This window comes from Strigops habroptila, chromosome 8, assembly GCF_004027225.2.
Source record: "Strigops habroptila isolate Jane chromosome 8, bStrHab1.2.pri, whole genome shotgun sequence".
Classification (NCBI taxonomy): domain Eukaryota; kingdom Metazoa; phylum Chordata; class Aves; order Psittaciformes; family Psittacidae; genus Strigops; species Strigops habroptila.
The window spans coordinates 32,778,716-32,806,466 of NC_044284.2; the positions used below are offsets into that span (position 1 = coordinate 32,778,716).

General features: G+C 44.4%; 1 protein-coding gene and 1 long non-coding RNA gene across 9 annotated transcripts in view; one reads left to right on the forward strand and one right to left on the reverse strand.

The window, feature by feature from the left end:
• The window catches only part of LOC115611170 (calcium-activated potassium channel subunit beta-2), a 150,103-nt gene that overhangs the window by 81,764 nt on the left and 40,588 nt on the right, over window positions 1–27,751 (forward strand). The window contains exons 1-2 of one of the 8 annotated variants that reach the window (XM_030493653.1): window positions 17,462–17,779; window positions 19,926–20,075. The exons of 6 other annotated variants lie outside the window; for them this stretch is intronic. In XM_030493653.1, coding sequence (XP_030349513.1) covers window positions 17,709–17,779; window positions 19,926–20,075 — 221 coding nt within the window. In that variant the 5' untranslated portion in view covers window positions 17,462–17,708. Of the gene's footprint in view, window positions 1–17,461; window positions 17,780–19,925; window positions 20,076–27,751 lie in introns of those variants that run through there. One more of the 8 variants, XM_030493646.1, reaches the window with a different exon arrangement.
• On the reverse strand, window positions 10,552–27,169 carry LOC115611173. Its single transcript, XR_003992492.1, has 2 exons — window positions 27,021–27,169; window positions 10,552–10,668 (listed from the first exon to the last, which is right to left on the reverse strand). It is a non-coding gene; the product is annotated as an uncharacterized LOC115611173 (long non-coding RNA).

The following is a 27,751-nucleotide window of genomic DNA, read 5'->3' on the forward strand; positions in this document are numbered from 1 at the left end:
AGAAAGCCATGCAGTCAAACGGCCACTGCTGAGCTGCCTGTTGGGCTCTGCTGCTTGTGCTCAAGCTTACAAGCACAGCAGCAGCTCACAGCCTGGGCTGTGCACAACACTCACAGTGAACACAACCTGCAGGTAGGGAGCAAAGCTTCCTCCCTCCTTGCACCACCGTTCCTCATACCTGCATGCCTGTCGTTAGTGCTATAGGAGCAGGACTACTATGGTATATGGCACAAAAATATATGCACAAGGCTTTAGAGGACTAGGGTCGTAATGATGCAGAGGTCTTGCTGGAAACATGACACTCACCACGACTCAGGCTCACTCTGAGGTGGATACAGTGAAGAGGATGTGGAGAAAAGGACTTGTTTTCCTGGAGAAACATTTCAAGTTTACCTTCAAAGGAAAAGATCTCATTGTGTTTTCCATACTCCACCATAGCCCTGTTGGCAGCTTCCTCACCCGGCTGCACACTCAGTGATGTGTCACATAGCTGTAATGTGACATTAGAAAGCAAAAAAGGGTGCACATAAAACCTGTTCCAAGTCATAAATGCTCCAGAATGCTATAGGCTGACAAAAATGCAGGCTAAAAATAATAGAGAGTTTAATTTGAAGTGTTCTACAAACTGTTACAAACAGGCAGTGGGAAATAGCATCCTATTTTGCCTCTACTTCAAAGCATTTCTCATCTGCCTTTGCCAAGATGACCATCTATCACATCTCTTTGCATGTGCTGGAAAAAACAGGCATGTTGCATCTGATTATGCTGCTTTATCTCTACCAGTGTTTTAGGACCTCTTCCCACTTCGGTTATGCTAATCTGATAAGATTATTTCCGAGAAAGTTGCCACAGCAGAGGGACTAAACTGCCTAGCAGAGGCCAAATCCAGTGTAATCAAACGTGCTGCATTTGTATTTCAGACACTGATTTCAAAGGGTGCAAGTGCACCATTTCTCTGATGTCAGAAACAAAGCAAAATTCAGACTTTCAGAAAAGTTTTAGAAGAGACAAATGCCTCATATTGTGCAAGAGTACCGGAGCAGGGAGGAAGGCATACCAAACCTTCTCTTAACAGGACCAAAGCTGATCATTTCCCCTCAAAAGCCGGAGCAGTTTAAAAGGAGTTTTTTTTAATGGCCGACCTCCACACCCCATAACTGTGGGTGGCAGGACCTCACTCCCTCCTGAGCCTCGCAGCTCTGGCATGGGGGCTGCAGCCAAGCTCCTGTTCTCTGCCTGCCCCCACACCAGCAGCCTCCAGCCACACGAACACAGGCACCAGGAAAATGAGTGATTTCCACAACTACATCACCTTTAATTTAGTATTAAGATTCTCCACAACAGAGGGCTGGAGAGGGTAGATAAACAACACCCTTGGACCAGGGGATCAGGAGAGTGGCACTGGAGCAGGGCGAGACGCAACCCTGCAATGTGCACTCAAGAACATGCTCTCACACATGGCTAAATTGCTCCAGTCGAGTAATTTGGCGTGGCGTGTTTCAGCGATAAAAGTGACAACATTGTGGGAAACAACCTTTCATATCCATATTGGAACTGCAAGCACCAGGGCACTCAGGCTCTACTTCTTTGGCATCAAAGCTGCTATGTCAGGAAGAGCAATGCAGTTGTGTGCTGAAACATCACACCTCTGTACCCCTAAACCTGGCAGGGGATTCCCTGGTGCAAACTCTTCCTAAGGCCAACCCAGCTGTGTGCTCTCCTATCTCAAGGTCCAGGTCGGACACTGACAGAAGCAGAACGCATTTTAGGAGACCAGTGTTTCTGCCTGCTAAGTATCTAATATCTCTTGTAGACATGAACAAATAATGAAGTTTCCAGTTTCATGGACAAAGAAGGTCAGAGAGGAAAAATTTAATTGCACTTGATCCGAAAAGGATATTTTATTTAAATGATAAAATCCACATTTCATTTCAAGTCTACTTTAAATATTTTAAAATCTAGTGCTTTTTTTAAATTAAGTGACATTTTTAAACTAGAAAACTGTTTCAAAACAGAGTCCAAGAGTTTAATTTTGAAAGTACTGAAACAGTATTTTGTGATCTTTAAAACAGTAGACTGACAGTTTCAGCAGACCTCCTATCTGCAGCTAAACCTATCACTCTGATTTAGGCTATTTTTGAGAAAAGTTTGAGTACTTCGAAGCAGAAAAATTCTACTAAGGTTCATTGAGCCCTACTGCTGGAGATGTCAAATGGAGTTGTAGCTTGCAAAGACCTGCACATCCACCTGATGTGAGGCAGTTTTCACAAGGTAGCAAATCTATTTTTTCATGGACCAAGTGGATAATTTTGCAGTAAATGAGGTTGGTCAATTTACCTTTGACTACAACTATTTTTTTGTCATCCAAATGTGTATCCTAAAAGAAAGATACCTCTCCCCATGCTCCTAGTTATAACCAACAAGAAAAAACGTGGAGCGTGATATCAGCTTATTCATAATTCAGCCCTTTCCACCGCATGGCAGGATCTGACAGCCTGCAGCTCCAGTCCTAACACACGCCAGACCCATGCAAATACTTTGGTTGGGTGAGCCATGCAGACAATTAGGCTAAACCACGTAGTTAAGACCAGAGTTTGGGCATCCCCAAAGGTGCTGCTTTTTCTTCTACTTTCAAGTTATTCAACTACAACAATGGAGGCTTGTATCACTCATGATTCTCAGATAATCATATTCATGATTATCCAGGAATAATTTCAGCAATGAGTTGGCTCAGCAGCAAGGGCATCATCCCTGTGGCATGACAGTGGTCTGATGGAGCATGCTCAGGCTGAACTGCTCAATGCTTTAGGGGACTCAGAGGGAGGTGGTGTACCCTGCAGTGAGGCTGTCAGAAGCGGCATTGAGCTTAGCATACCAAATATCTGCAAGGAAGAGGGGTTGCTCGGCTGGCAGAGAAGAGCACCCGGGGAGTGTTAGTGACCACTTCTGCAGCCTGTTGCCCATCTTTCCCCTCCCTGCAATTCTTCACAAAAAAAACCCCAGCTTATATAGAAGGGTCAATAGCAGAAGTATGTCATCTACTCTGTCTACAGGGATTAGAAAACAGGTATAAATTGTCCTTTCTATTAATTACTTGATCCTACATAATTCCCAATAGATGATGTTGACCTCAATAGATCAAATCTAGGTTTCTTAGCCTACACCATGTCTTTACACTGTTTCCAGAGCTACTTTCCAGCTCTGTTACATCCTGGCTTGCTTCCACTCTGGCTCCACAGCATCTCCTCTGTGAGTCCTGCCAGCTGCACAGAGCAAACCCAAGCCATTCCACGCCACTCAGTGAAGCAGGTGTTTCTGTCATATTGCCCAAAAATGTTGTAAATGCTCCAGAAAGGACATAGAATTGTTCAAGATGTTCCCCACTCTGGAAGTCCAGGGAGATTTACATCCTCCTGAATGTAGAATTTCAGAGAGGTCAGGGTTGTCGGACATGCCAGGCCAAACTAATACCAACAGAAGGGCATAAACTGCAGCGTAAAGGAGGCGGCACTGTGGATGATGACAAGAAAATTCTAAGAGATATCAGTACTATGACATATATAAATTGATTTTTCAGGCTGAGCTTAATGGCTACTTGTCTCAAATAGCAAAATTAACATCCCATTAGGTTTGCTAAATAATTCATGGCAATACATTTGATGTAGTAGCAAGTTCCTACAGTGAATCATCAGTTTCACATTATTGCACTGACAGTAACTAAGATTATGTCTTAAATGAAGGCATCTTTCATTGTTTCCACCATCCACACCCAGATTCTTCTAGGGCTTGAAGCCTCACCTTTCCTATTGCCCAAGGCTACATTCGAGGGATGAAAGGAATTGTTGCTGTTAAGACTTTAGTTTAAAACAATTTAACCATACATAGAAGCTTGAATTACTGTTGATTTTTTTCCAGCAATGAAACACAATTTGAGCTCTGCAAATCTTTTGTAATGAAACAATGCTGAAACACTTTTTAGTCATGCAAATGAAATGAGAGTTAACTGAAAAGCATTCTGGGGACCACGAACTTTTTGCCAAAACTCAAAGCAAAGATTACTATTGTCAATCAAAAGGCACAAACGTTTCCAAATTGTCTTTTGTAAGTGCGCATTGTAGGGAGAAGGGCAAACCAGACAGAGTAAACATTTCCTGCAGTCTTTGAGATACCCAGCATATCAAGTATTGCGGGAGGGATGCAAATAGTTTCCAAAGAACCTTCTGAACATATGCATGGCATTACTACTACAAGTTGAGATGGAACAGTTTTCCGTTCGTCATTGAAGCACCCCAACCTTTACCAAATCCACCCTTTTTTATTATAGTATGTGAAACCAGAGCAGAGTCTCAAAGAACAAGACACTGGCAAGCAAACCACAACATTCATCCTGTTCTACTTTGTAGTCTGAACTATGTTTTCTCTTAATGGTCAAGCACACTGTTGTTCTCCCAGAGCAAACCCACTGTCACTCTACCAAAGCCTGGGGAGCAATCCCAGGCTTGGCCCAAGACAGGCAAAGACAAGCTGGCGACTGGCCTCAGCAGCTTTCTGCTTTGGCATTTGAAAGCCTCATTAATAGCTTTTTATTAGACATGTATTTGTACACAGAAAACCTACAAACAGTGGCTGGGGCACATGTTGGTTTGGAAACCAGGAGCCTGCAACTGTGCCTCCTACTGGCTCCATCATTCTGTTTATTTGTGCAGTTGCGTTTTACGCCCTCCCCTGCAGAAGGGTTATCATTAAAGCCACCTGGAAATGCAAAGTGCCTTTCACCACACAGCCAGCTGATACTGAAGCCACTAACCCCAGTCTTGCAGGGTAATATATTCCTTTAACTTGGTTTTACATCATCTCTCAAACCCACCTTAAATTCCACCTCTGCTCCCCAGGGATGAGTAATTCAGTACATATGTGGAACTCCCTCTTTAGCCTCCCCTGGAAATACCAGGTGCTGTGGCCAGCAGTGCTGACCTTCAGATCAGAGCACCCACAGCATTGCAAAGTCAGATTTTCAAGGCACTATATACACAAAATATTATGCCCAAAAGGGACACAGTGAAGGGGGAGAGCCACGCACTCTTTTCCTGATTGAACTGAAATATTTTGTAAACAGGGTTTAGCAGGCTGTAAATAAAATTTGAGCTCTCTATAGCCCTAATCTTAGAGATTACTAGACACTCTCATATTGCTAAGGGATCAAAGACGAATAGCCATTTTGGCCTGTGCTTCCACAGCAGCTTTTACAACATTAGATATAATGACCAGGTGCTCAGCTGGTATAAACTGCTCCAACTTTATCTTCTCCACTAGCAATAAGCCAGTTCACATCATCTAAGGACTTCTCACAAATTCAGCATTAGATAAAGCCGATACATAGATCTCACTAAATTATATAAATTTACTGAATTTTGTGTTTCTGCTGAGATCTCCACAAATGCTAACCAACACATTAAGATATTGTCTCTGCAACAAACACAGGAAAACCTTGCAGCTGTGGACTCACGGCCTCAGGCTGTGGGTGTCTCTATGAGACAGACTATGATGCTCAAGAGATATGCAACTAGCTGGAGGTGGCTCAGCAAGCAGCAGCATCCCTCATAATGAACGAACTTGCCACACTCTGCACAGAAAATACAGTATGTGATTTATCTCTTAGACTTCAGTTTAGTCCAGAGCTACAAATGGTTGTGAAAGCCAGAGAGAAAGTCCAATTTAAAAGCTTTTGAAAGTGAAAGATACAAACAAACTATACAGGTGCTCTAAGAATAAAGTGTTAACTCCATCTACGCTTCTCTGATAATGCAGCCAGGTAAACTGGAGCGGAGATATGTCCTGCAGTGAAAGTAGGCAGCATCCATCATAGGAGTCTGAACAGCAGAGGTTGAGAGATGCATTGCAGGAGCCTCTCTTGCCTTATGAAAAAGCTAATGACTGTGAGAGATTGGTGAAAGACAGGAAAGTCTGTAGAACACTTAAGCGCAATGTCAAAACCTATGAGCCACTGAATAGCTTTGCTGTTTTGTGAGCTAAATGGCTATTCATGCCATTAAGACAGAGTGACAGCACTAACAAGATTTGTCAGAGAACATCTAGTCTGGACTCAATGAAAAACTGCCCCAGTAAAAACCTGCCAGCTCTGCTGACATGTATTACCTTTATTAGAAAAGCTTCTCTGATAACCAAATTCATTAGGAATTTCAGCAATTAATTTCTTCATATAAACTTCCGCATACAAATTCAGCACAGACAGATGCAACTGGGAGCTTCAAAAATACAGCACTGTATGAAACCAGGGTTACATTTGTCAGTGTGCGTAGCAAGGAGAGAGGTTTAAATAGAGGGGTTTTGCAAAGCACATTTATGAGCGAGATGGCATACTGCTAAAGAGCTTGTGCTACCACTGGAGTTTGTATTTAGGCTCCACTTAGTCCCAATAAGGTCCAATGCAGTATGGAGATGCTGACGGCATTGCCCCCAGAGTGCAGTAATTAGCGTTCTTAATTGTGAATTTTTCTTGACTGAAGTCTACACATGTTCCAAATTAGACACTAAAACAAAAGCAAGAAACTTTAGTCACGCAGAGTTAGCAGAGCAGGACCCAACACCCCTCCCTCTGAGTTTTTCCACCAAAGCTGCTGGGTCAGGCAGGCTTGGCTGTAACAATGAGCATCATCTCCCTGTGAATACCTGGTGAGCAAGGATGAGAAGCTGCAATAACTGTCACTTCTAATTTTCTTTCCAATGTGACGGTGCAGAGGTAGGAAAGGAGCAGTTTCCCCCGGCTGCTCTCCCAGGGCAGAGTGGCCAGACGCAGGGCCTCTCGGACATCCCCAGCACACAAGTGTTCAAAGTGCCTCCATATTCCCAGTCCACAGCTTCCCCAAAATTTGGCTTTGTGATTGCTGCTTTGCACAGTTAAGTGGGCGAGCTCCAACTTGGAGCAAACCTGGACTGGAAAGCTAGCAGGAGGCATGCCCCAGCTGCATCTGTCCCAGCCAGCAAAGCTGCTCCTCGGGTTGAGATGCACATGACACACGCAGCAAGGCATTAGAGATGACCATGGGGACAAGATGAGGAGCAGGCCCCCTCTAGGCACCCTCCACACCATGAGGCTGTCTCATCCCCAGGCTGTCCTTGGACGCAGGGTGTTTGCTGGCCATTGCAAGAGATTTTGGGAATGCCATCCCAAGAATGCAAAGTGCAAGCCTCGACATGACGCACCGTGCAGCAAATGAGCAGCCCACTTTGCCTTTACACAGGCTGGTAGGTAGCCGATTCTCTCTGTTACCTGATCCAGGGAGGTCCAAAAGAGCTTCCTTTTGTGGCATGCAAAATTATGAGATGGTGGCTTCAGGCAGGAGCAGATGGCAGCGTCCAGGCAGGGATAGCTTTGAACTCTCTCACAAATCCCTCAACTCCTACAATCTGACCTAACACTGGCATCATTCATAATCTCAGCAGAGTGACGCAGCTCTCTTGTTCTTTAACTTGGGTCTAAGGAGCCACAGAGCTGTTAAGGGAGGATAGCGTGGTGTGAGCAGGAGGGGAAGCCGGTGAAACCCATAAGCTCTCTTAGCATTTTCCTACTAAATCATGCCCTTTCTCCAGTGACGGGGTACAATTTACATAGCTTTTTTTAAGGCCAGAAGGGGCTTATTACATGGAACCAGTTCAACCCCCTGCAATATGTGTGCCAGCATGTTCCAGCTGGTATTTCAGCTGCCCCCTTTGGAGAGGGGTCAGAGCCATCTTGGCAGTTCATGCTGTCCTGGTAGCTGGCACTGCCTGTTGTGCATGACAAGGTGCTTGGAGCTCAGACAGCCCCATCCAGGCAGGGGAAGGGGACGTACTGGCAGCATGTAGAACCCAGAGGTGTGCTTCCAACTCCAGCATGGCCTTGGAAAGGTGGAGGGAGGGGATCTGGTCCCCACATAGAGCTCTGTGTCCCACCTGGATCACTAGATTTCCTGCCTTTAAAAAAAACAATAGGAAATTATACCTAAGAGTGAATCTCTGTGCTCAAACCCATTGGTTTCCACAGCTGCTCATTCAGCAGCCTAAGAACAGCAAAAATTAAGAGTTTATGCACAAGTTCAGTGGTATCCTCTGGCACAGCAAGATGAAGCTTTTAGCAGCAAGGTCACACAGAAATTCCCAAGTTTGCCATGCAACATCATCCCATCCCTACACAGCTTTACAGGGTTCTCAGAAAATGAAATAGCATCTCTTGTGCAAATCTGTGTGCACTTCAGTGAATTAATGAAGTTCTCAGCTCTTTGTCCACATTAAAAGGACACACTACACCATACCTTAAGGAGTCAGGAAGAGAGTGCAACAGCCTTTGACTTCTGACAGCACATTACTCCTTTAATCCTCACAGAGACATTCAATCTGGTGCTGAAGGCCTAAAGTCTACCTAATCCTGCTGCTGACCTAGAGACATCATTAAATGCAGAGGGCTGCACAATGTTGATAAACCATGAACCATCAGCCTAGGTGTTTCCTGGTCTCTACTGAGGCACACAGGTAAAGATTTCCCACCCCCAGCCCCTCCTTTCCCCCCAGACAGGCCTGAGATGTGCATTCAACACTTGCACACCCAAAGCAGCAGCAAAGTGTGCTGAAAAAAATATCAGTGTTTCAAACCAGTAAACCATCACCTCTGTCCTGTGAAGAAATCAGCTTAACCTGGGAATGTTATTAAGGCAAGCCTCACAATATAGATAAATAGCAACTTGGTTTTAGTGTCATATTTTTACTACTGTATGGCCAGTTTTGCTAATTCGCATGTCTAATCCTCCAGAGACCCACAGACCAATAACACTGGGAGTACATTGTTATTGCAATGGACAGGTGAGAAAAGGTACCTTGCAGACCTGGGAGTCTCTCCCATGCAAGGGGAGGCAAAGAGTCTCAGTGTTAGCAAGTGACATAGTGCATTTAACTAAAACTCTGCTGGAATAAGAGGAATGCGGGCTGACAGGCCTGTTGTTCTAACAAAAAGTTTATCATGGTCTCTGTGGAAATGAGGTGTCCTTCTCTGCACCAACTGGCTAACATGAAGAGAGAAGGCGAGTAGGTTGACTGGAATACCAATTATATGACACAGCGACAGACAACAAGGGTGCTATGTTCAAGTTTCTTACAATACTTCAAAACCCTTCAGAGGCAGTTTCAAACAAAAGACTAAAATGTAAATCTCACTTCTTGCCAGCTAGAAAAGAATGAAGAATTTCCCACAATGACAACCGAAAGATTAGGCACACTATTGTCAATGCTGTGTGAGAAGTACACATTAATTAATGCTGAATTGCAAAGAAATTCAGTAGTCTCACACATTTCATTCCTGCCGCTGCAGCAATGAACTCATTATGAATAAAGAAATTAAAAACATATATCAGAAGGCAAAGTTAATGATCTTCCACTTATTATTATGTGTGAGCAACGTATACCATTAGACTAGAATGAAAGAGGAGGAAGATATCTCGACTTTTATTACAGGGTAAGATCACAGCCCAAAGCACATCCATTACTGAGAATGTTTATCAAGTGATTTCAAAAGATATATGCTGTCACCTTGATCCAAACACTTAATATCTGCCATCCAGTAGGTTTTCTGTCTACGGAATGGTAACAGCAGCACTTACCTCCTGAAAATTGAGAGTCAAGTTTAGATGTGGAGACCACTTTGTTGCTCTGGCCTAGCATGGTGAATGCTACAACAATTGAGGACATCCTTGAGACTCCTCCAGCTATAGCATGGAGACAGTGAAATCACATGTCAGGATAGTATGGGTGGATATTTAGGAGTAGCCCTGGTGGAGGAGCTGGGTATAGTGGGTGGCAGGAGGAGTGGAAGCCCAGCAAGAGGTGGTTGTAGCCAATCAAGGGAAAATTGGGCTCAAACAAAGAGCCAGAGGTGAGACAAGACCAGCTGAAGTGGATGAAGCAGACCAAGCAGTATACGGTTACATAAATTGCATTTATGCTGCCAGGAACAGGTTGAGGCTTTTTTCATTACCAAAGATTTAAAAAACACCCAGAGGTCTAGGATTGCATAATCATCGTAAAACAAAAGTGCCGAAGCCGCAGCTGCAGTAAATCAGTGATGCTCCAAGGACACCTGAGGATGGCTCAGCTCCATGAGCAGACCTGGCCCAGGGACACCAGCTTTTTTCTTTAACATTTGCTTGTTCCCAAGACATCTGTCACCTTGCAAATTAACCCAGCCTGACACTCAGCACAGCACACCTGCAGCTGCAGTGAACCATTCCTGCAAGTTCCCATCCCAGATATTTATTTCACTAGTTCTTGCTTTCATATCTTCACTATTTTTACTACTTCTATTAGTCTTTTTAGCTTGAGCTGAACAGTTCCCCCTTCACATTATTTCCATCATTGCTTTGCCCGTTTCTGATACATGTATCAGTGACTGTGAAATTCCACAAAGCTTAGCTAAATCCATGTTGTCTGGTAAAAAATAGCAGTGTGCCTCCCCATAAAAAAAAAAAAAAACAACCAAAAAAAAAAAACCAAAAAAACCCCACAACAAACAATGAGAATTTCATTAATGAAGAAATCAGATTAATTTCTGGTTTATATAATTATGCATTGAATTTAAAAAGAGATGTCATGCAGGCAGTCTTTAGAGTCATAATAGACGATCTGTAAGAAAGAACAAAGGAAAAATAATTTTAATAAAACATTATGCCCTAAGCAAGAAATATGCTTCATGTATCATACATGAGTAAAGATAGTTATTTGATGTAAAACAGAATTGTGACCTTGCTGCAAAGTGTTCATTACCTAACACTGCAACAAGCAAATTAATGGATTTTGGAATGGTGCAAGTAACAGTAATAATAATCATTTTGGTTCCTGCCGTTTGTTTGCTGACAGCCAGATTTAGCAACAAGTGTTTTGTATTATTATTTATAAAAGGGATTGCAAATAGAATTCCACATAACCTTAAAGACATTACAGAAGTGTATGTCTAGTGCAAGGGTATATTACTCATGAGTAATCAAGGTTTTCTAAGGGCTGATAAGCCAGGCGGTGGAAGCTCAGAAACAAAACACTGACTGCCAGAAGAGCATATGCTTTATGCAAGGACATGTATGTACATGGTACTATCAAGTATGCATCATTCTGGCATTTGAATCTGCACATAGGAAGGTTGTGATTATGGTTACTATGGAAATTACTCATGCAGTTTCATATGCATTTTGCACATGATAAACTGTTTTGTGACAATTATTCTGCTGGTATTAGGGGAGTTGCAGCAATCCGGAGAAGTGTTGAATTGCCAGGTTTGGACATCACACTCTTTGCAGAAAGTCTCTCTTTTGCTAAGCAATAAGGATTGTCTGAATTAACTCTTCCAGTAGGTCCCAGTTCCATTCCTGGCCCTTCTGAGCTGGACTGGAGTTACCCAGAGCCCGAGCACCCTGCTTTCTAATGTAGCACCACCTCAAAATACCTGCAGCAAATTTGCACTTCAGCAGCTGATGGAGAAAGTTCACCCCTCCCACCCTCTCACCCAGCCTGTCTGCAGAGCACTAGCAAAGGGCTACAAGAATGATGTGTTATTTGGGGTGAAAATTTACTGCAAGAGTGACTGCTGCTTCGGGGGGGGTTGGACAGATAGAGAAAGGCTGATGACTTTGCAGTGATAGAGAGCACCAAAGCACTCTGCCCCAGCTGAAGGATGTGCTGCCAAAAATTCAGAAAGGCAGCAGGAAACACTGTACAGGGGGTTTACCTCGTTAAACCTGCACAAAACCTCGATTAGGCCTTATGAGCAGCTTGCGATGGAACAAGTATTCTGCATGGAGCTGGCAGGATTACGTTTGTTTTTCAACAAAGATCACAAATAGGTTTCTAAAACACCTTGGTGTATTTAAAATGGTAACGTTATTAGGCAAGTAGGTACAATAAAAGAAACATCTCCACAAACAGAAAAACCCCAGGCATACACACATTCAAAATGCTATTGGAATTTTAAACCCTGATAATTGCATTGTAATGTAAGCAGTTGCATCATAAACAAGAACATCGCAGCCAGTGCATCACCACAGCCGTACCTTCAGCTCTGGCTTCAGTCATTTCCCTCAGCAAAGTACCCTCTGATTGCAGTAGGCTTAAACATAACTCATGGCACAACTGATTGCATATGCCAAAGTGAGTTTAATGGGCAAATGTGGCTTCTCTGTAACTATCTGTGCAAGACTAGCAGAGGGAGAAAGCCTTGTGCTGTGGGGCGGCGCTGGGCACTGGCTCAAACACTGCCAGCCAGGAGCCTGTCCCAGAACGGGAGGGGGACTCAGGCAGAAGGGAGGGCACCAAATGGCTTTTGGTCTCTAAAGTCATGATTTATTAGAAAACCACTAGAATAGGCAACTTTTCTAACAGAAAATTTCCCTCCTCTAAGTAAAACAAATTAAAAGAGAGGGCTGAAAACAAACCTGACTACGCTCTTGCAGGTTGTCATTTCTTTCAGGCTTGCTCTGAATTTAGCAGCTTCAGAGGCTGCAGCTAAAATATACGCAATCTTCCCTGGGTCCCAGACATTTTTTCTCCCCCTTCAACACCCAGGTTGACGTCCAGCAGCTCACACAGGATCCCAACTGCCCCACACTCAGTCTACTTTCCCCAGAGGCTGTGGCCAGGGCAGACCCAACAAGCCACCTTCCTCCCTGCCACCTCTTTACAAGCTAATGCATTCAGTAAATCACCAGCAAGCAAACAAAAAACACCACTATATCATGGAGGGACTAAAATTAACCACAAAATTGCCTGGAGGTACAGAAGCAGTTGAATTTGGTACATGACAACCAGCATCTGCCCAAAGCTGAAGTGGAAGCTGCAAACAGCCAGTCTCATGTGAGCAGTGGCCAAAGCGCTATAGGTGACCCACCTACAGCTGGCAGGTCCTCCAATGAGTTTGCTGATCATGCTTTCCATAGAGTTCCAACTGAAAACATTTACGGTGGGTGCCTGCTGCAGGCTGAGTTTCAGGGGGGAAAGCTTCACAGCTTTCGAGCAGCAGTCTGGAGTCATGTTTTGTCCATCTTACAGACTCTGAAGCATGTAATTGAAAAGCTTTAGTAACCCCATACTTTGGAGGAAGAGCTGGAAATTTGGCAGGAGGGTTTTGCGGTCAGAAGTGTGCCTTTTGCTGTTTCTAGAGGGGAAAGAAAAAAAAAGCTGCTATCTGACAAAATTGTGAACCTATCAAAGTTTGCAAATGCTCAGTAAAGACCACCTCAAAAGTAGCTCCAAATTCTGTAGCTAGGCTTGTTCCTGGATGTCCTTCTTCCCACTAGACCCCAGAAGGGGACAATGCCCCTCACAAGCCCTCAGGCTTCAGAGGAGAAGGCAGCAGCTCCTTCTGCTCATGTCCTTTCAGCAGAGCATCCCCAGGCATGTCCCTAAGCCCTGAGCCTCTTGCTGGGTGCTCGGGGCTGGGTACACCCCAGCAGCACCAGAGAGGGTCTGGCCCCTGGTGCTAGGCTGTGCCTGCTGCTCTCTCAGGGACTCCGGCATGACGTGGGATCATCCACAGTCAGGTTCTGAGCCTGTTTTTACCCACACCTGTACCCATCCCCCAGACCTTTCAGCAGCACTACAGTTGTAGTCATTATCACCCCCAAGAGTGTTGCAATTTTCTGTACTTTCAGTTCCTCAATTACATTGATTATCACATTTAACATTCCTGGTACGACAGGAACAGACTAAAAATAATAAGCTTCCATCTTTCTAATACAAATGAAGACCATTTGTACTACTGAGAGTGTGGCAGGCTCATTGTTGCAGAGTAAAGAAGCTTTCATCTCAAGAGATCCAATTCATAAAAAATACTTGCTAAGGCTGTGCACATTTCTGGTTTTTTCCCCTTTCACTACCACTGACATTCTTTAAAGTTCAAATCTCATTCAGGATTAGACCAGCAATTAAAATAAAAAGAAAGAGACAAAAACAAAAAAGAAAAGAATCACCTCTGGTTGCAGGAAACCCCCTTGTCACCCCAGGCTGTGGGCACCTGGATCCATGCACCTTCCCCTGCTATAAATATCTGCAGACATCTTTGCTCCATTTCCCAAGCTAGAAACACATTGCAACAGAGATAGAAACAACAAAACACTGTACATAAATGATTTCTTTTTTCTTTTTATGAACATGAATTTGTAACCAAAACCACCATAATACAGTCAAGGAGATGCTGCCTGCAGGCACATGCAGGGGAACCACTGAGGGCTGCAGGCACAAGGTGGGGGGTAAGGAAAAACCAGATTTTGATGCTCCAAGTCACAATGGTGTGATTAAAACATACAACAAAAGTTGAGACCTGTCCCTCTGGCTGCTCCAGAGCTTCAGCAAAAGTAAACAGTCTTCAGGTCTGCCCACCACCTCCACATGGCAGGACAGGCTCCAAAGGAGCATACCCTGCTTCAGCAGGGTCGTGTGGTAGGACATGGCACTCAGGCTCTGCTTCAATGCTCACTTGGGTGAAATGCAGCTCCTGCTACCCCTGGGGAAAACAGAAATGAGCCTGCTTTTCTCAGCCTGCTGGTTTCAGCCACACCATGGTCACAGAATGGCACTGGGTATTAGAGACCCCAACATCAAACACCAGTGCTGTTGTACCTGTCCTGTCTCCATCCTTCCTTCCATCGAGGGAGCCTGGAAATGAAGACAGGTTGGATGTACCTCATAGACATCGCTCCTATCATGGGTTTCATCTGCCTCTCCACTTCCCTCCCACCAAGAGGCACAGGCACAGAGATCTGACAGTGGCAAAGGCTTTGCTCTTTCTTTCAAACTTCAGAAAGAAAACTAAACCAGGAAAGAGGCAGAAGAGAGGCTTCCTGTCGTATTTCCCTCTAGGCCTGAAATGGCAGCACTCAACCACACAGCAAGTCAGGGGCACAGTAGGATCTCACCTGCCCTCCCATATCTCGGCACCCACAGTGGCAGCAGGAGAGCAGGATAGGGGAAGGACGAACATTTCTCCCCTTTTCCCCCAGACTGAGGGGGGTCAGGCCTCGCTTATCACAACTTTGATTATAAAAAATCCCATCCCTTTTCCAGAATGAGGTCACGGGTCACTTGCACCAAAAATGAGCTTGATTATCTTACTCCTCATTTATCAGAACTAGTTCATCATCACCCATATTACTTAGTAAATGGATGTTTGTGCACTTTAGGCTTTGCTGATGGGGTAGCACATTTACACACAAGATTTTGCCTACTTAGATTCAAACACCCTGAAACCACAGGTCTGAATCTGAGCAGGGCTGGATCAGGCCTCCTCAAAGACATGCTGGGTCTCTCCTGTCCAGAGATTAAAGATGGAAACAAGAGTTTTATCCCAAATTGCAGATACCCACAGTACTTAATAACCCTATTGCCAGAACTGCCTGCAGGAACCTTCTTTTGGCTTCTGGATGCTTCTTGGGGGTAAGCAAGATTTAACACAGCTCAAAAGCCTCTTGCAGGGATAAAAGATCTCATGGATCTGGAATTTTGTTGCTGTTTGTTGTATTAATTCAGAGGAATTAGTGTCATGGGACAGAGAGCGCATAAGACTAATGAGAATATGGAGAGGAAGGAGACTTGCCTGGTGTCTTCACTGTGGACCTGCCCCAGACTTCATCCTCCCTCTGATGGCTTCTGCCAAGAGCCACCTGAAGGCTGTTGGCAGAGAAATCTAGGAATGATTTTTAATTCCATATTTATCCGGTAAATGAAATTGAAAGCAGCTCACCTGCACCCATTTAGAATTCTGTTTGTCCCCTTCTCTACCCTGGTGGGCTCAGCATCACAGAGACCCCCACACAGAGACACCACATGGCTAGTGCAGGTACTGTGTGCATGGGGAGCCAGAACTTTCTGGCTGTAGGTGTGCAAGACACACAACATGAACACTAGTATCTAGCCTCCTACCGTTGCCTCGTTGCCCTAACTCTGGGCAGCTCTCGCTGCAGAGCTTGCCAGCCTTGGGCATTCATGGGTAGAACTCTTCACTTACGCTGACTTTTAAAGCACAGTTACCAGCTATTTCAAACACAAAGTGTTCTCAGCCTTACCTTGGATCAACTTTTCCAGCAATGCTGGTTCCAGGAAAAAAACAAACCAACCAACCAACCCACAAGCAAACCGACAACCAAATCTTCAGTGAGCACCTTCCCTCTGACTCAAGCAGCTGCTGGGGAATAGGAAGCATTTTGCTGCATGCCGAAGAGGGGTCAGACAGCAGGGGCTCATTACCAGAGCAGGAGAGCATTAAACAACCAGGCACAGGCACTGCAGAAAGTGACCCTGTCTCTTAATCTTAGTAATTGGCAATCAGTCCCATACAAGGCCAAAAATCTGGCTTATTAAACTTGAGCTGCTGAGCCTCTTGTTAGATGCCAACAGCATCTTTGCCTGTGGGATTATTTACCCTGCAGACAGGGTCACCAGCCCTGGAGCAGCAAAAAGGATTTCTAGAAGAGACAGTGCAGCTGGTGTAAATTTCCCTTCCACGGGGTGATACCATGCTGTTTCACAGAGAGGCTGCTTCCCACACACATCAGAAAATATCCAGTATAGCTGCATCCACACAAGGCATATGTTCCTGTATAAGGTATCTACATGGTGTTGCTCCTCTTCCTGCTTTCACTGTATTTTATCTTTAAATTGAGAGAGCTTTTTTTGTAGCAAATCAGAGAGGAACAGCTAGTTACCAAGGAGATTCTCTGATGAATCAGACACTGACTGGTATAAGACCTAGACAGGCTATAGCTTCTTAATTTGTGAGACCTTACATTTTAAACAGGGGAAAAAAGATCCTATCACAACCAACTGTGGACCACGCCAGCAAAAGCAGCTTTTAATTTTGCCATAGAAGCAAATAGCAAGTGCACAGTGTAGGAAATCAGTGAGCAGCCAGAGATGAATGGGAGCGTCTCTCTGGCACACTCTTGACTCAGAAAAGCAAATACCATCCAAGGACAAAGTGGTCCGATGGAGGTGACTGAAGGAAAGCCTGGGAAGCCCCTGATTTCACACCGGCATGTGCAAGGATACACAGGGATAAGAGCGTACTGGAGAAAGAGCTGCACGCCTGCTTCCCCACAACCCTGGCACCTCGGAAAGTAAAGGTTGTACAGCCAGGTGAAGTGCTGTACATGTGCCAGCCGTGGGCTCAGCACAATACTGTGACTGTTCCAACCCTGAGCCTGCTTTCCTGACTGACTCCTGCAGTTTTCTTCTGAGGAGCAGATGAGAAGGATGAATTTTGCCAAATGACAGCAGAGGCACGACTTCACACCAGGCATCATGCCCTCACAACGATGGCCATCATGTCCCGGAGGAGCCCAGACAGCCAGGGATGCATGGTCAGAGCAGATGGGAAGAGGAGTTTTATAAAGGTGGGGATAACAAGGAGCTTCATGAAATAAAGTTTGGAGAGAGAAAGCCCAGCTTTTTCGGGCTGACTTTTTTCAGAGGGTCTTCACACCCACTTCCTTCTGGCAGCTCATTTCTGAGTAACTACTGAATGCTGGTGCTTTGCCTCTATTTAAAAACAGAGTAATTAAAACTGCCTGGGAACTGCAAGAGCAGTGAGAAATATTTGGAGACATCAAGAGACAAGATATATGGAAACCTGCTGCTTGTAGATAGGCCATTTTCCCAAAGGTGGAAGCCACAGAAGTATGTAGATGAGAGGGAAAATCTCCCTGTCAGATCCCATTGAAATCTCCATTTTGGGCACTGCTGCTCCGCTGCTAAGGTAAACCTGATCCTTTCTGGGGGAAGCTGCAGGATGCACCAAGGCGCTCGGGACAGGGACGGTGTTAAGAAGTGTCAGGGAGTAAAGATTAAAGTGTGTGTTAGAGCAAATTCAGGCTTTACTGCTAAGTGCACCCTGGAAAAGGATTTCCTAGAGTGATTACATCTAACAAGTGGCTGGCATGAGCCAGGCTTTAACCAAGGATTCGGGTGAAGGACATTTTATAGGCAAATAGTTTCAAGTGCTGTTTTGAGACATAAATTACACTTGCTCATCTGAGGAATGAATAGCTGTTGGTAGCATTTGTTGGCCGGAGCTAGCATCTTACAGTAATGTTTTAGTGATGTATATTGTGATGTTATTATTGGAGGGGATTGGGGAGGGGGAAGGAGGGGAAACAACTTCTTAAAGTACCCTGTTGGCCTCATTTGAAAAGCAAAATACTCCAGAATGCTGTGATAGAGAACAAAAACAGCATATAGGCTAGGGAAGGGGCACAAGAAACACTTGCTGACAGCAAGCTGCTTGAGGCACCACAAAAAAACATGGACAGGAAATTCCTAGCTATGGCTCACAACCAGATAGTAACTCACTGTCTGTCCCCCTCCAGCTTCACACACAGCAGCTTGTACAGCGTTTACTTGCTGCACTTTCCAGCTGTGCTGGGCAAATTAAAGGTGTAGCAGCAGCAAATTTTAATTTAACAGGCTGCCAGCTTTCATGCACTTAATAGGCTATTGGGTCTTATTTGACTTCACATTTATGATCTTTATGCACTTTAGGGTGGAGATGGAGTCGCTTATATGTTTGCATTTACAATGGAGAAGGGCTGAGGAAGCAGTAACTGCACACAAACTTCCCACAGGCAGAGCACAAACTGCCATGCACTCCCCAGCTTACAAGCATCATGCCACAGCACAACAATACTGTTATTCCAGCCTTGGGCTGATCTGGTATATCCATATTCCCCAGAAAGCATTCAGTTTGTTTTTTCAAATGTGTACAAGTAGCAGCTGTTAGAATGTGAACCATATCTTTACATAGGGGTTTTAATGCAAGAACAGCAAACAGGCAGATTAGGGATTTACAGATGGAAGAACTGAGGTAGTGACCATTTAAATAACTTGTATAAAAACCTGCAGTTGAACAGAAAGTGTCCAGACAGGAACTTAAGTCTTCATTTCCACTTCTTTGCAGCAACTGTTTGTCTGGAAAGCCTTGGAAATTCATCATTCATGACTTTTGCAATACAGCAAAGCTGGTCTGAACACAGGGACTAACAGCAGGATAGCCACTGTATGGTGTGGTCCCTGGAGTGGGAGAGTGCCTGCATTCTGCCTTTGCTTGTGAATTTTGATTGCAGTAAATGAGTAGGAGATTGACAATGGTCTGAACACTGGTTTTGGAGTTAGATTTGTTGCCACAAGCATTTGTCTGTGTAAATACCCAGAATAAGGTCAAGGAAAGAGGTGGGGAATCAAGAGGAATATGAACTGCCAGGTGAAGGGTGGCCTCCATCAAGCCGTGGTGCTTGACAGCACATCTGGTCCTTCAGTACTAAACTGGTGTTGGAATGGGGAGAGACTGTGTTACAGATACAGCTAAAATATAAACTGATGTAGTTTGCTCCGAACCTCTGCATGCATATGTTCTTACACGGTGTTTCTGAGAAATCAGTTATTCTCAGCACATATAGCTTCTGTCACTGAGCAAAGAGTCCAGGCACTGGGGGATTATGAAACAGCCATACAGATTAGCTCTTGGTCATAATCCACTCAGTCCCATTTGAAATCCTGTCTTTCCCCAGGAAGGCTTTGTTACTTTGCTAGAAATCCCCTTATTCACCAGCAGCCCATTGGCAGGGCAGACTGGTTTTGCCTAACAGGGATACTCCATGCTCACTTTAGCCATTGATTTTTTCCCCATCCAGAAAAAAAAGTGCTTAGTGGATCCCACAGGATGTTTCCCATGTCCCCAACTTGGTGTTCCAGCACCAGGAGTCCTAAGACTGCAGTGGGTTGAGCAAGCCAGGTTTGGGAGCAGGACTCTGAACCAGCTCAGCCCCTCACACACCCTGAAAGGCAAAGCTGAGCGTCAGCACAGCAGGGAGGCACCCGATCTTTCCTGACAATCCTCTCTGACCCAGATTGCATCAATGGGCTCTGAAGGGAGCCCACAGCCAATGCTCTTCAGATAGGAGAACAGGATTTGTAACATGGGGCCCAAAAGAGACAAGGAGCACAGCAATGGGAAAAGAAAGCAGAAGGCCTCAGCACCCTTCCCACCTGCAACACTGGTAAATGTCTCTTATTTTTCTTTCTACTCTTTTGCTTTTAAAGAGGCTGGAGAAGTCATCTCCTCTCTGTGCTACTTTGCATGCCAAGTGGCAGGGTGTTGGGGAAAGCCCAATGCTGAGTACTGAACCTTGCCTTCCAGGCTGCTCTTCCAAAGCCCAGAGGCAGCCCAGCAGACTGGATTCGAGCATGTGTCCAGAATGACCCAATATTTCTCCCCTTTATATTCAAGGGTCATTTAGTAGATAAGTGTACCAATAATCAGGTGCTGCACGTTGTGCCAGCAGAGGGGCAGTGGTAGTAAAGGAGTCTCTTGGGTTTTGCATGCTTGTTCAGAGGCTACAAACACAGAAGTATTGATGCTTGTAATATCCTTTCAGATGAAGGGCCAGAAGAGGCAGCAAAACCTAATCAGTGAAAGGGTCTGCATGAGCCCCGGGACAAAATTATGCATGTCCCTCCCATGCCGAAGTTCCCACTCCCATGAGAGCCTCCCTTTGGGACGCTGCAGCTCTGCAATGCCTCTTGGGCTGAGCAATGCCTTTTGGCTCATATAATCTTCTTTAAATGCATCAAGCATCTTCCTCTATGTAGATGGGAGAATAGGATTGCAAGCCACAAGCACCATTATTCTGGGCATATAAACCACTTAGAACAACATCACCTTTTAATGGAAGACAGACATCACCGCAGTAGCTACGCTGTGAACCATTAGCTTACTGCCAGGCAGCTTGATCCTAGACTTTAACATGCATTTAACTAGAGGTCTGCAGCAGAGATATTACAGTGCAACTGTAGAAATGCACTTTTACAGGAATAGTTTTAGCGCCAGTTGAACTCAGTGGCAAAAGTCCCTCTAGCTCCCATGTAGCAGGGACTCACTTCTACGTGCCCACATACAAACTAAATGCTGTCGGGTGGAATATTTGGTTGTTAAAACATGAGGCAACGCAGTTGCAATAGGTGTTTCACCAGAAAAGCAGCAGGGTGGAAAGTGGGGACTTAAACAGAAAATTACTTAATTATCATTTAGGTAAAGAGTCTCCAGTAGAGAACTGAAAATCTGTGCTCCTGATGCAGCCCCAGATGCTTGTAACCCTTGTGCTTCCGTCACACATCAACATTCTTTGCTGGGCTGGGTCCAGATCAAGTTGGCTTCACTTAGCACCACACTCACCCTTCAGCCCAGGCACATACCTGCTACTGAGTGCTAGGAAATACTAATTCCCAGCTGCACTGCCAGGGGTGTGCAGGAGGCACAATGGGCCACATTTCTATGCAATGTCAGTTTAACTCTCAATTTGGTCTCAGCAGAGACATGCCCATTTCTGAAACAGGTCAGCTGCACCCCTCAGTTGGTAAGCTGCTCTTGCTAACTGGTATGTGTCCAGCAGCAGTCTGATGCTCTTGCTAATATCAATGGAGATTTTAAATTGCCTTTAATTAGAGCTTTGGAAGATCCCACTGTTTCCCAGCAATTAGCTTCTGTACTAGTTTTATTTGAATTGAACAGTAGCCCTTTACACTAGAGATGTGACAAGCTTGGAAATCTGTCTTTTTTTTTTTTTTTTTTTTACTCTGCTGCTAATTCTTAACTCCACTGCCAACGTGTGAAGGCTGGTGTGGAGACAAAATATGTCTGAAGGAAGAATGAAAAATCTCAAAAATAGCTTAAGCCCATCTATGTCCTATCCACATGCTCACAGTTAGGTTTATTCTGCTTATAAACAGAGTCTGTCTCTGCTAATATACAGTTAATTACCTCTGAATGAAGCTGCATGGTTTTGAGAAGCACTGAAAGTTTCAGAGATGGGGAGCATGATGGGAAGCATCCTACTGCTGCTGGCAGACCTGCTGGGTCCCAGCACTGCAGGCTGCCTCCCAGCAGTTAGCAGGTCAGCATTAGGAGGCAAAGGTTGCTCCTGGGTAAGATTTGCTGTCAGCACAAGATCTTAAAGCAGAAGAAAGACCTGTCCCCAGCCCTTTCTGTTCCCACTCAGCACATGTCCATCCCTCAGTATGTGTCTTTCCTCCCCTCTCCCACCCAGCTCCGTCATCCTTATTAGATTTCCCACACAGGTGGTCATCTACATCTCCATCTGTCCTCAGCCTAAGACATCTGACACTGCAAACAGCCTTATCCCTACTGCCTCTCCACATCCCTCTGCTCTCCTTGTGGCCTCCAAGGCTCCTGCTCCTCCGTATTGCCACCACACCAGCTCCAAAACTGTAGAAATGTATTAATCTGAGGGATGGTGTGCTTTCAGCACATCGAAACAAGCCTTCAGCCAAGTTATTAAAACCATTTAACACCACTTCTAACTGGTACAGAATTTACACTAAAAAGAATTGCAATTCATAGAATCATAAAACGGTTGGGGTTGTAAAGGATCTTAAGATCATCTAGTTCCAACCCCCCTGCCATGGGCAGGGACACCTCACACTAGACCATGTCACCAAAGGCTCTGTCCAACCTGGCCTTGAACACTGCCAGGGATGAAGCATTTACCACTTTGGGCAACCTGTTCTGGTACCTCACCACCCTCACAGTAAAGAACTTCTTCCTTATAGCTAACTTGAACTTCCCCTGTTTCAGTTTAAATCCATTACCCCTTGTCCTATTGCTACAGTCCCTGATGAAGAGTCCCTTTCTGGTATCCTTGTAGGCCCCCTTCAGATACTGGAAGGCTGCTATGAGGTCTCCATGCAGCCTTCTCTTCTCCAGGCTGAACAGCCCCAACTTCCTCAGCCTGACTTCATAGGGGAGGTGCTCCAGCCCTCTTATCATCCCCGTGGCCCTCCTCTGGACTCGCTCCAACAGCTCCAAGTCGTTCTTATGTTGAGGACACCAGAACTGTACACAATCTTTCAAGTGGGGACTTGAATACTTTCCCACAAGAGCAGAGTAGAGGGGCAGGATCACCTCCTTTGACCTGCTGGTCACACTGCTTTTGATGCAGCCCAGGATACGGTTGGCTTTCTGGGCTGCAAGCGCATGCTGAAGCTGGCTCATGTTAAGTTTCTCGTCAACCAACACCCTCAAGTCCTTCTCCACAGCTCTGCTCTGAATCTCTTCTCTGCCCACCCTGTAGCTGTGCCTGGGATTGCCACGACCCACGTGTAGGACCTTGCACTTCCAAAGCTTTCCATCACTGTACAGTCTTAAAGCCACATAACACCTCTGCTGCCAGTTACAGCTCTGCCTTGTCTACAGGAGGTAAAAGCAGGGAAGGACAGTGGTTGTTTGCCTCCAAACAGATATTGACAGAAAAAAGCAGAAAAACAGAACCTGAAAATCTTGTTAAAAAAAAAAAAGTCCTTTATTGTGTCAATCTTCTACAATGATTATAAAATTGTTGTTCTTTCAAGGTGTTTTTCCTTTAATGTTTTCTTTAAAGTACACATCCACTCCTGATCTCATGGGCTCAAACTGTACTCTTAGTATTTTCTGAATTGCAGCCTCCTGATCCATAAAAATAACCGCCACCACCATCAAAACAAGAGCACAGGTGCTACTGAAATGACAATCACTCCTCAGGATATGAGCCTGCAGTTACACACTCTGAGACAGAAGTCCACTGTCTCCACCATACAGCAAAAGTGCCAATTTCTCTTCCGTTTGGGGATTAAATAGATGACCACATAGCAGTTAGCTGACCTATGTCCCTATCAAATGCTCTAAGTAAGTGCTCAAGCAGCAGCACAGCTTCACCTTAATTGCATAAGCACACAGCTTGTTCAAACTCCACTCAGGCCCACACTCAAGGATTTAAAGTAGTCTTTAAAGTAGTCACTGCCTCATGTGCATTAATCTCCTTTGCATACACATAAGGTTCTTGAAAACTTCAGCTCCCATCCTTACTCCTCCAGTACAATTTTGCACTCATTTTGATTCAACAGCATTAAAAGACCAGCGACTAATGTCAGAGGGGTCAAAGAAAGCAAGGCAAAAAGTTTAGGCAGAAAGCTCTACCAGAATCCTACATAAAGGATCAGATGAGTTTAATCCATCCCATTTTTATCCTTACAACCACACTCTCAACCCACAAGCAGCAAGTTTCACCAGTGCACCAGAAAGCCACAGCTGTTTTGGAGCACTGCAGGAGGAATCATCATGTCATACAGCAAGCACCCTCTCCAGATTGGCCATTTTTGTAGGCACCTAAAGTGCCTACAAGTACCCAACCACAGTCATAAGTCAATCAAACCATCTGCAGCTTCCACAGGAAAATTCATGTAAGACAAATGCATCATTTTCACTATGGCTAATGGCCATGAACCTGGAGGCTGAAATTTCAGTTCATGCCAAGAAATACAGTAGTCAATAACAGATTCAGCCTACAAAAAACTAGAAGGCCTGGCCTGTGCAATCTGCTAAGGATAGAAGACTCCTTTCTTTCTCAATTATTTATTATCTCTCAAAAACTATCAAAATTGGTTCCCTCAGAGTTGTATTTAAGAAGTTATTGCTATAGTCTAGCCCAAACTCCTATAGTGATATGCCATTAGGTATGCTGTCTGGTACCACCCAGTAACACTGATTAGAGCACATACATTTGTCCAACTGGAGGAGTTTGAGCATCAAGTTGAACAATTAACATCCTCAAAGACCCTGTAGGCAGTCCTGGACATACAGTGTATACTGTAAAGAAAGGTTGTTTATTTGCAGGAGATAGTGAGCAGGGAGAAAGGAAGGCAAGTCCCTCATCCCTGATCAAAAGCATTAAAGACTGGGGTTCCCTGTTGTAGGACCACAGCCAAACTATTGCTTCTTCAAGAAACTGTCTGAAATCCAGACCTCAAAAATGTTGTCAATGGCATGCTGTTAGGTGTCCTGAAGAAGAAGATATTACAGAAGTATGGACTATCATCCATTATTGCTGTCAGTTTTATACGACAAATGTCAACATAACACAGCCAGGGCCTCATGCTTCTGATGCCAGTAGCCATGGAAAAGCCCATCACACAACCTCATGCTGGGTCCCAGGTGGGGACAGGATTACCATCAAGGACTACCAGGCACAAGAACCCTCAAAACTCAAATCTCTATTCTTTCACACCTTCTCCAAATTTGCTTTTTCTTCCTCTACTGAAACCTGTGGCTATTCCATGTTCACCCTATGACTCAATAATGAGGTTTGCATGCCCTCCCACCAAGCAGATTACCACCAGCACTTGTCCCCTTTGCAACATTGCAACTAAAGCTCTGTTTCTCATGTCTTGTCTTCCCAATTTGAAATGGCTTGGTGCCCACATGCCTCTCCTCCTGGCTGCACCCTCGTGTTTTCCTTAAGCTGCACCCCCAGCACTGCCTCTTGCTGGCCACAGGAACACTCAGGCTCTGTCTCATGCTACTAACCCACTCTCCTATTAGGTACAGGAAGCACCACAAGCCTCCCTCAGGCTAGGTCTCAGTAATAAGAGTGGAATCTTCCAAATATTGACACATTTCAGGCTAAATAATATTCTGTTACTATTGTCTATGAAGCTGGCTCTGTTTCACCTTCTACAATACATTAAAAGTGACTTAGCTTTTTTAAAAATAACTCACACATATCAGCAGTAGAACCAGGCTAAGCTTAGCATGGTCCATCAGCTAAACTAAAACACCAAGACCCCTATCTGCTCTCATCAAACAGTGGTAGGCATAAATCAATACACACATTTCTGCACAGTTCTCCCATGAACGCATGCCTACACAGGGAGGAAAGCACATACATTCAGCCTAATTGAATTATAATGTAGACTATAGTAAACACAAAAATGGCACCTTGATGAAGTACAATATACATAATTTACCCAGAAAGCTGAATACAAGGTGTAAAGATGCGTCAAGAAACACTGCACAAATGAACTACTGCAGGCTACTAGATATAATACCTTGAATGGACTTTCACCACTTGCTTACAAGCATCTGGCCCTATTTCAAACAGCTCCCAGTTTTTTGGTCCAACACCTCAAAAAAAGCTGCTTTCCTCAAAACATCTAATCTAGAAGCTACACAAAACTACTCCTAACAAAACCACCAAAACTCTTCCTGAATGAACTATTCTCTAGCCTCTTAATCTACCCTTGATCATGAGCACCTGGAACCTGGTAAGCACCTGGTCTGATTGCTCTAAATTGTCATAGTTTCATTAACTTTAACAGATCCCTGACAACAATTAGTATCAGCTGAGGCCTAGGAGCTACTTCCTTTATTTGTTTGAGCCCAGGAAGTGTTTGGAGATAATATAGTAGGAGAAAAAAAAAAAAAAAACCAAAACCAAAAAATGCTATATTTCCTATTAAGCCTGAAGCCAGGGCAGTATTTTTTCTTGCAAGCAAAAAATTTTACTTTGTGATACATTGATTATACCTCTGAAATTCAGGTAAGAGGTTTCACATCCACTTATTTAGCAACAACTTCAAGGGACACTGAGCAGGAGGCAGATGTCTTGGATGTTTTCATGTTGCTAAGGAAACTGCCTCTGTGATGGCCATTGCTCACTACAGCTGGGTCACTTGGGCTTTGCTTCTCAGAATAAAGGGTGAGTCATGGCTGGAGAGTAAACTGTGCAAACTCGCCAAAGTGTGCCTTTATTGCATACTTCCACTCAATTAACAGTTATATCTAACTCTTCAAATAGACACAGAAAAAAAAATACAATCGCTGTTTTTTCCACACACTGTTACAGGTACTGGCAATGTTAGGGTGAACATTAGGATATGTCATGCCAAAACGTCTTGATAACACAACACTGAATATCACTGTAAAACTTTGGTAAGTGAGTTATAGTACCCCTTCCAGCTACAGCTGCTGCATTAGGTTCTCTTAAGTTTTGAGTATTTGACCTCAGGATTCTCAGTTATGTTTCAAATTTTCTGTTAGTCCAAAGCTTGAAAGCTGAGATGAGTTAACACCCAAACCAACCTCTACACACGAGGCTGCAGTACTCCAACATTACCTCTGAGTGGGATGAGATTCCATCTGGTGAACCTTGGCTCAGACGACTGATAAGTCTATCTGTTGCTGCCAGCTGTGAAACAGCAGGGTGCCTGAGATGAGCATCCGCAGCATCCACTCCCGCAGGCCAGGATGTTGTTCTTTGTTTCTGGATCTAGACAAAAATTCATCAGTCTTTTGACAAGGAAAAGGGTGTAAGGTTTAATAGCACAACAATGCCACAAGCTGCTAAGTGACCATTCTGCCTGACATGCTAGGAGTCTTGTGGTAATGCTGCTTTTGTGGGATTTTTGTTATTTTCTTGGACTGATCTGCAAAAGAAGGGCTAATCTTATGTGATATCAGCCACATATTCTCAGATAGGAGCATATAGAAATGGTTTATTTTAGATCCATCCAACAACCAGAACACAGAGTAGTTTCAGATGCAAGCATTCAAAGTCAGTTCTTCAAAGCCCTTCCCAAAATTTAACACAAGAGCATCAAGTGAACATTTAACTTTCTATCCACTGATTATCTTTCCAATTATTTGTAAAAAGAGATGACTGATTTCTGAACTAAGACTTACTGAAGGTGTAACTGCTTGGCATTTGAGCATCAGTGGCTTTGTTTCAGTGAATTTTCGCATCGACTCCCTTAACTAGAAGCTAGCTCCCATCACACAGCTTCAAGGCCAGCACTGTATCATGAAGGACCAACAGGCAGCATACAGTGATGTTGGAAAAAGGCAGCA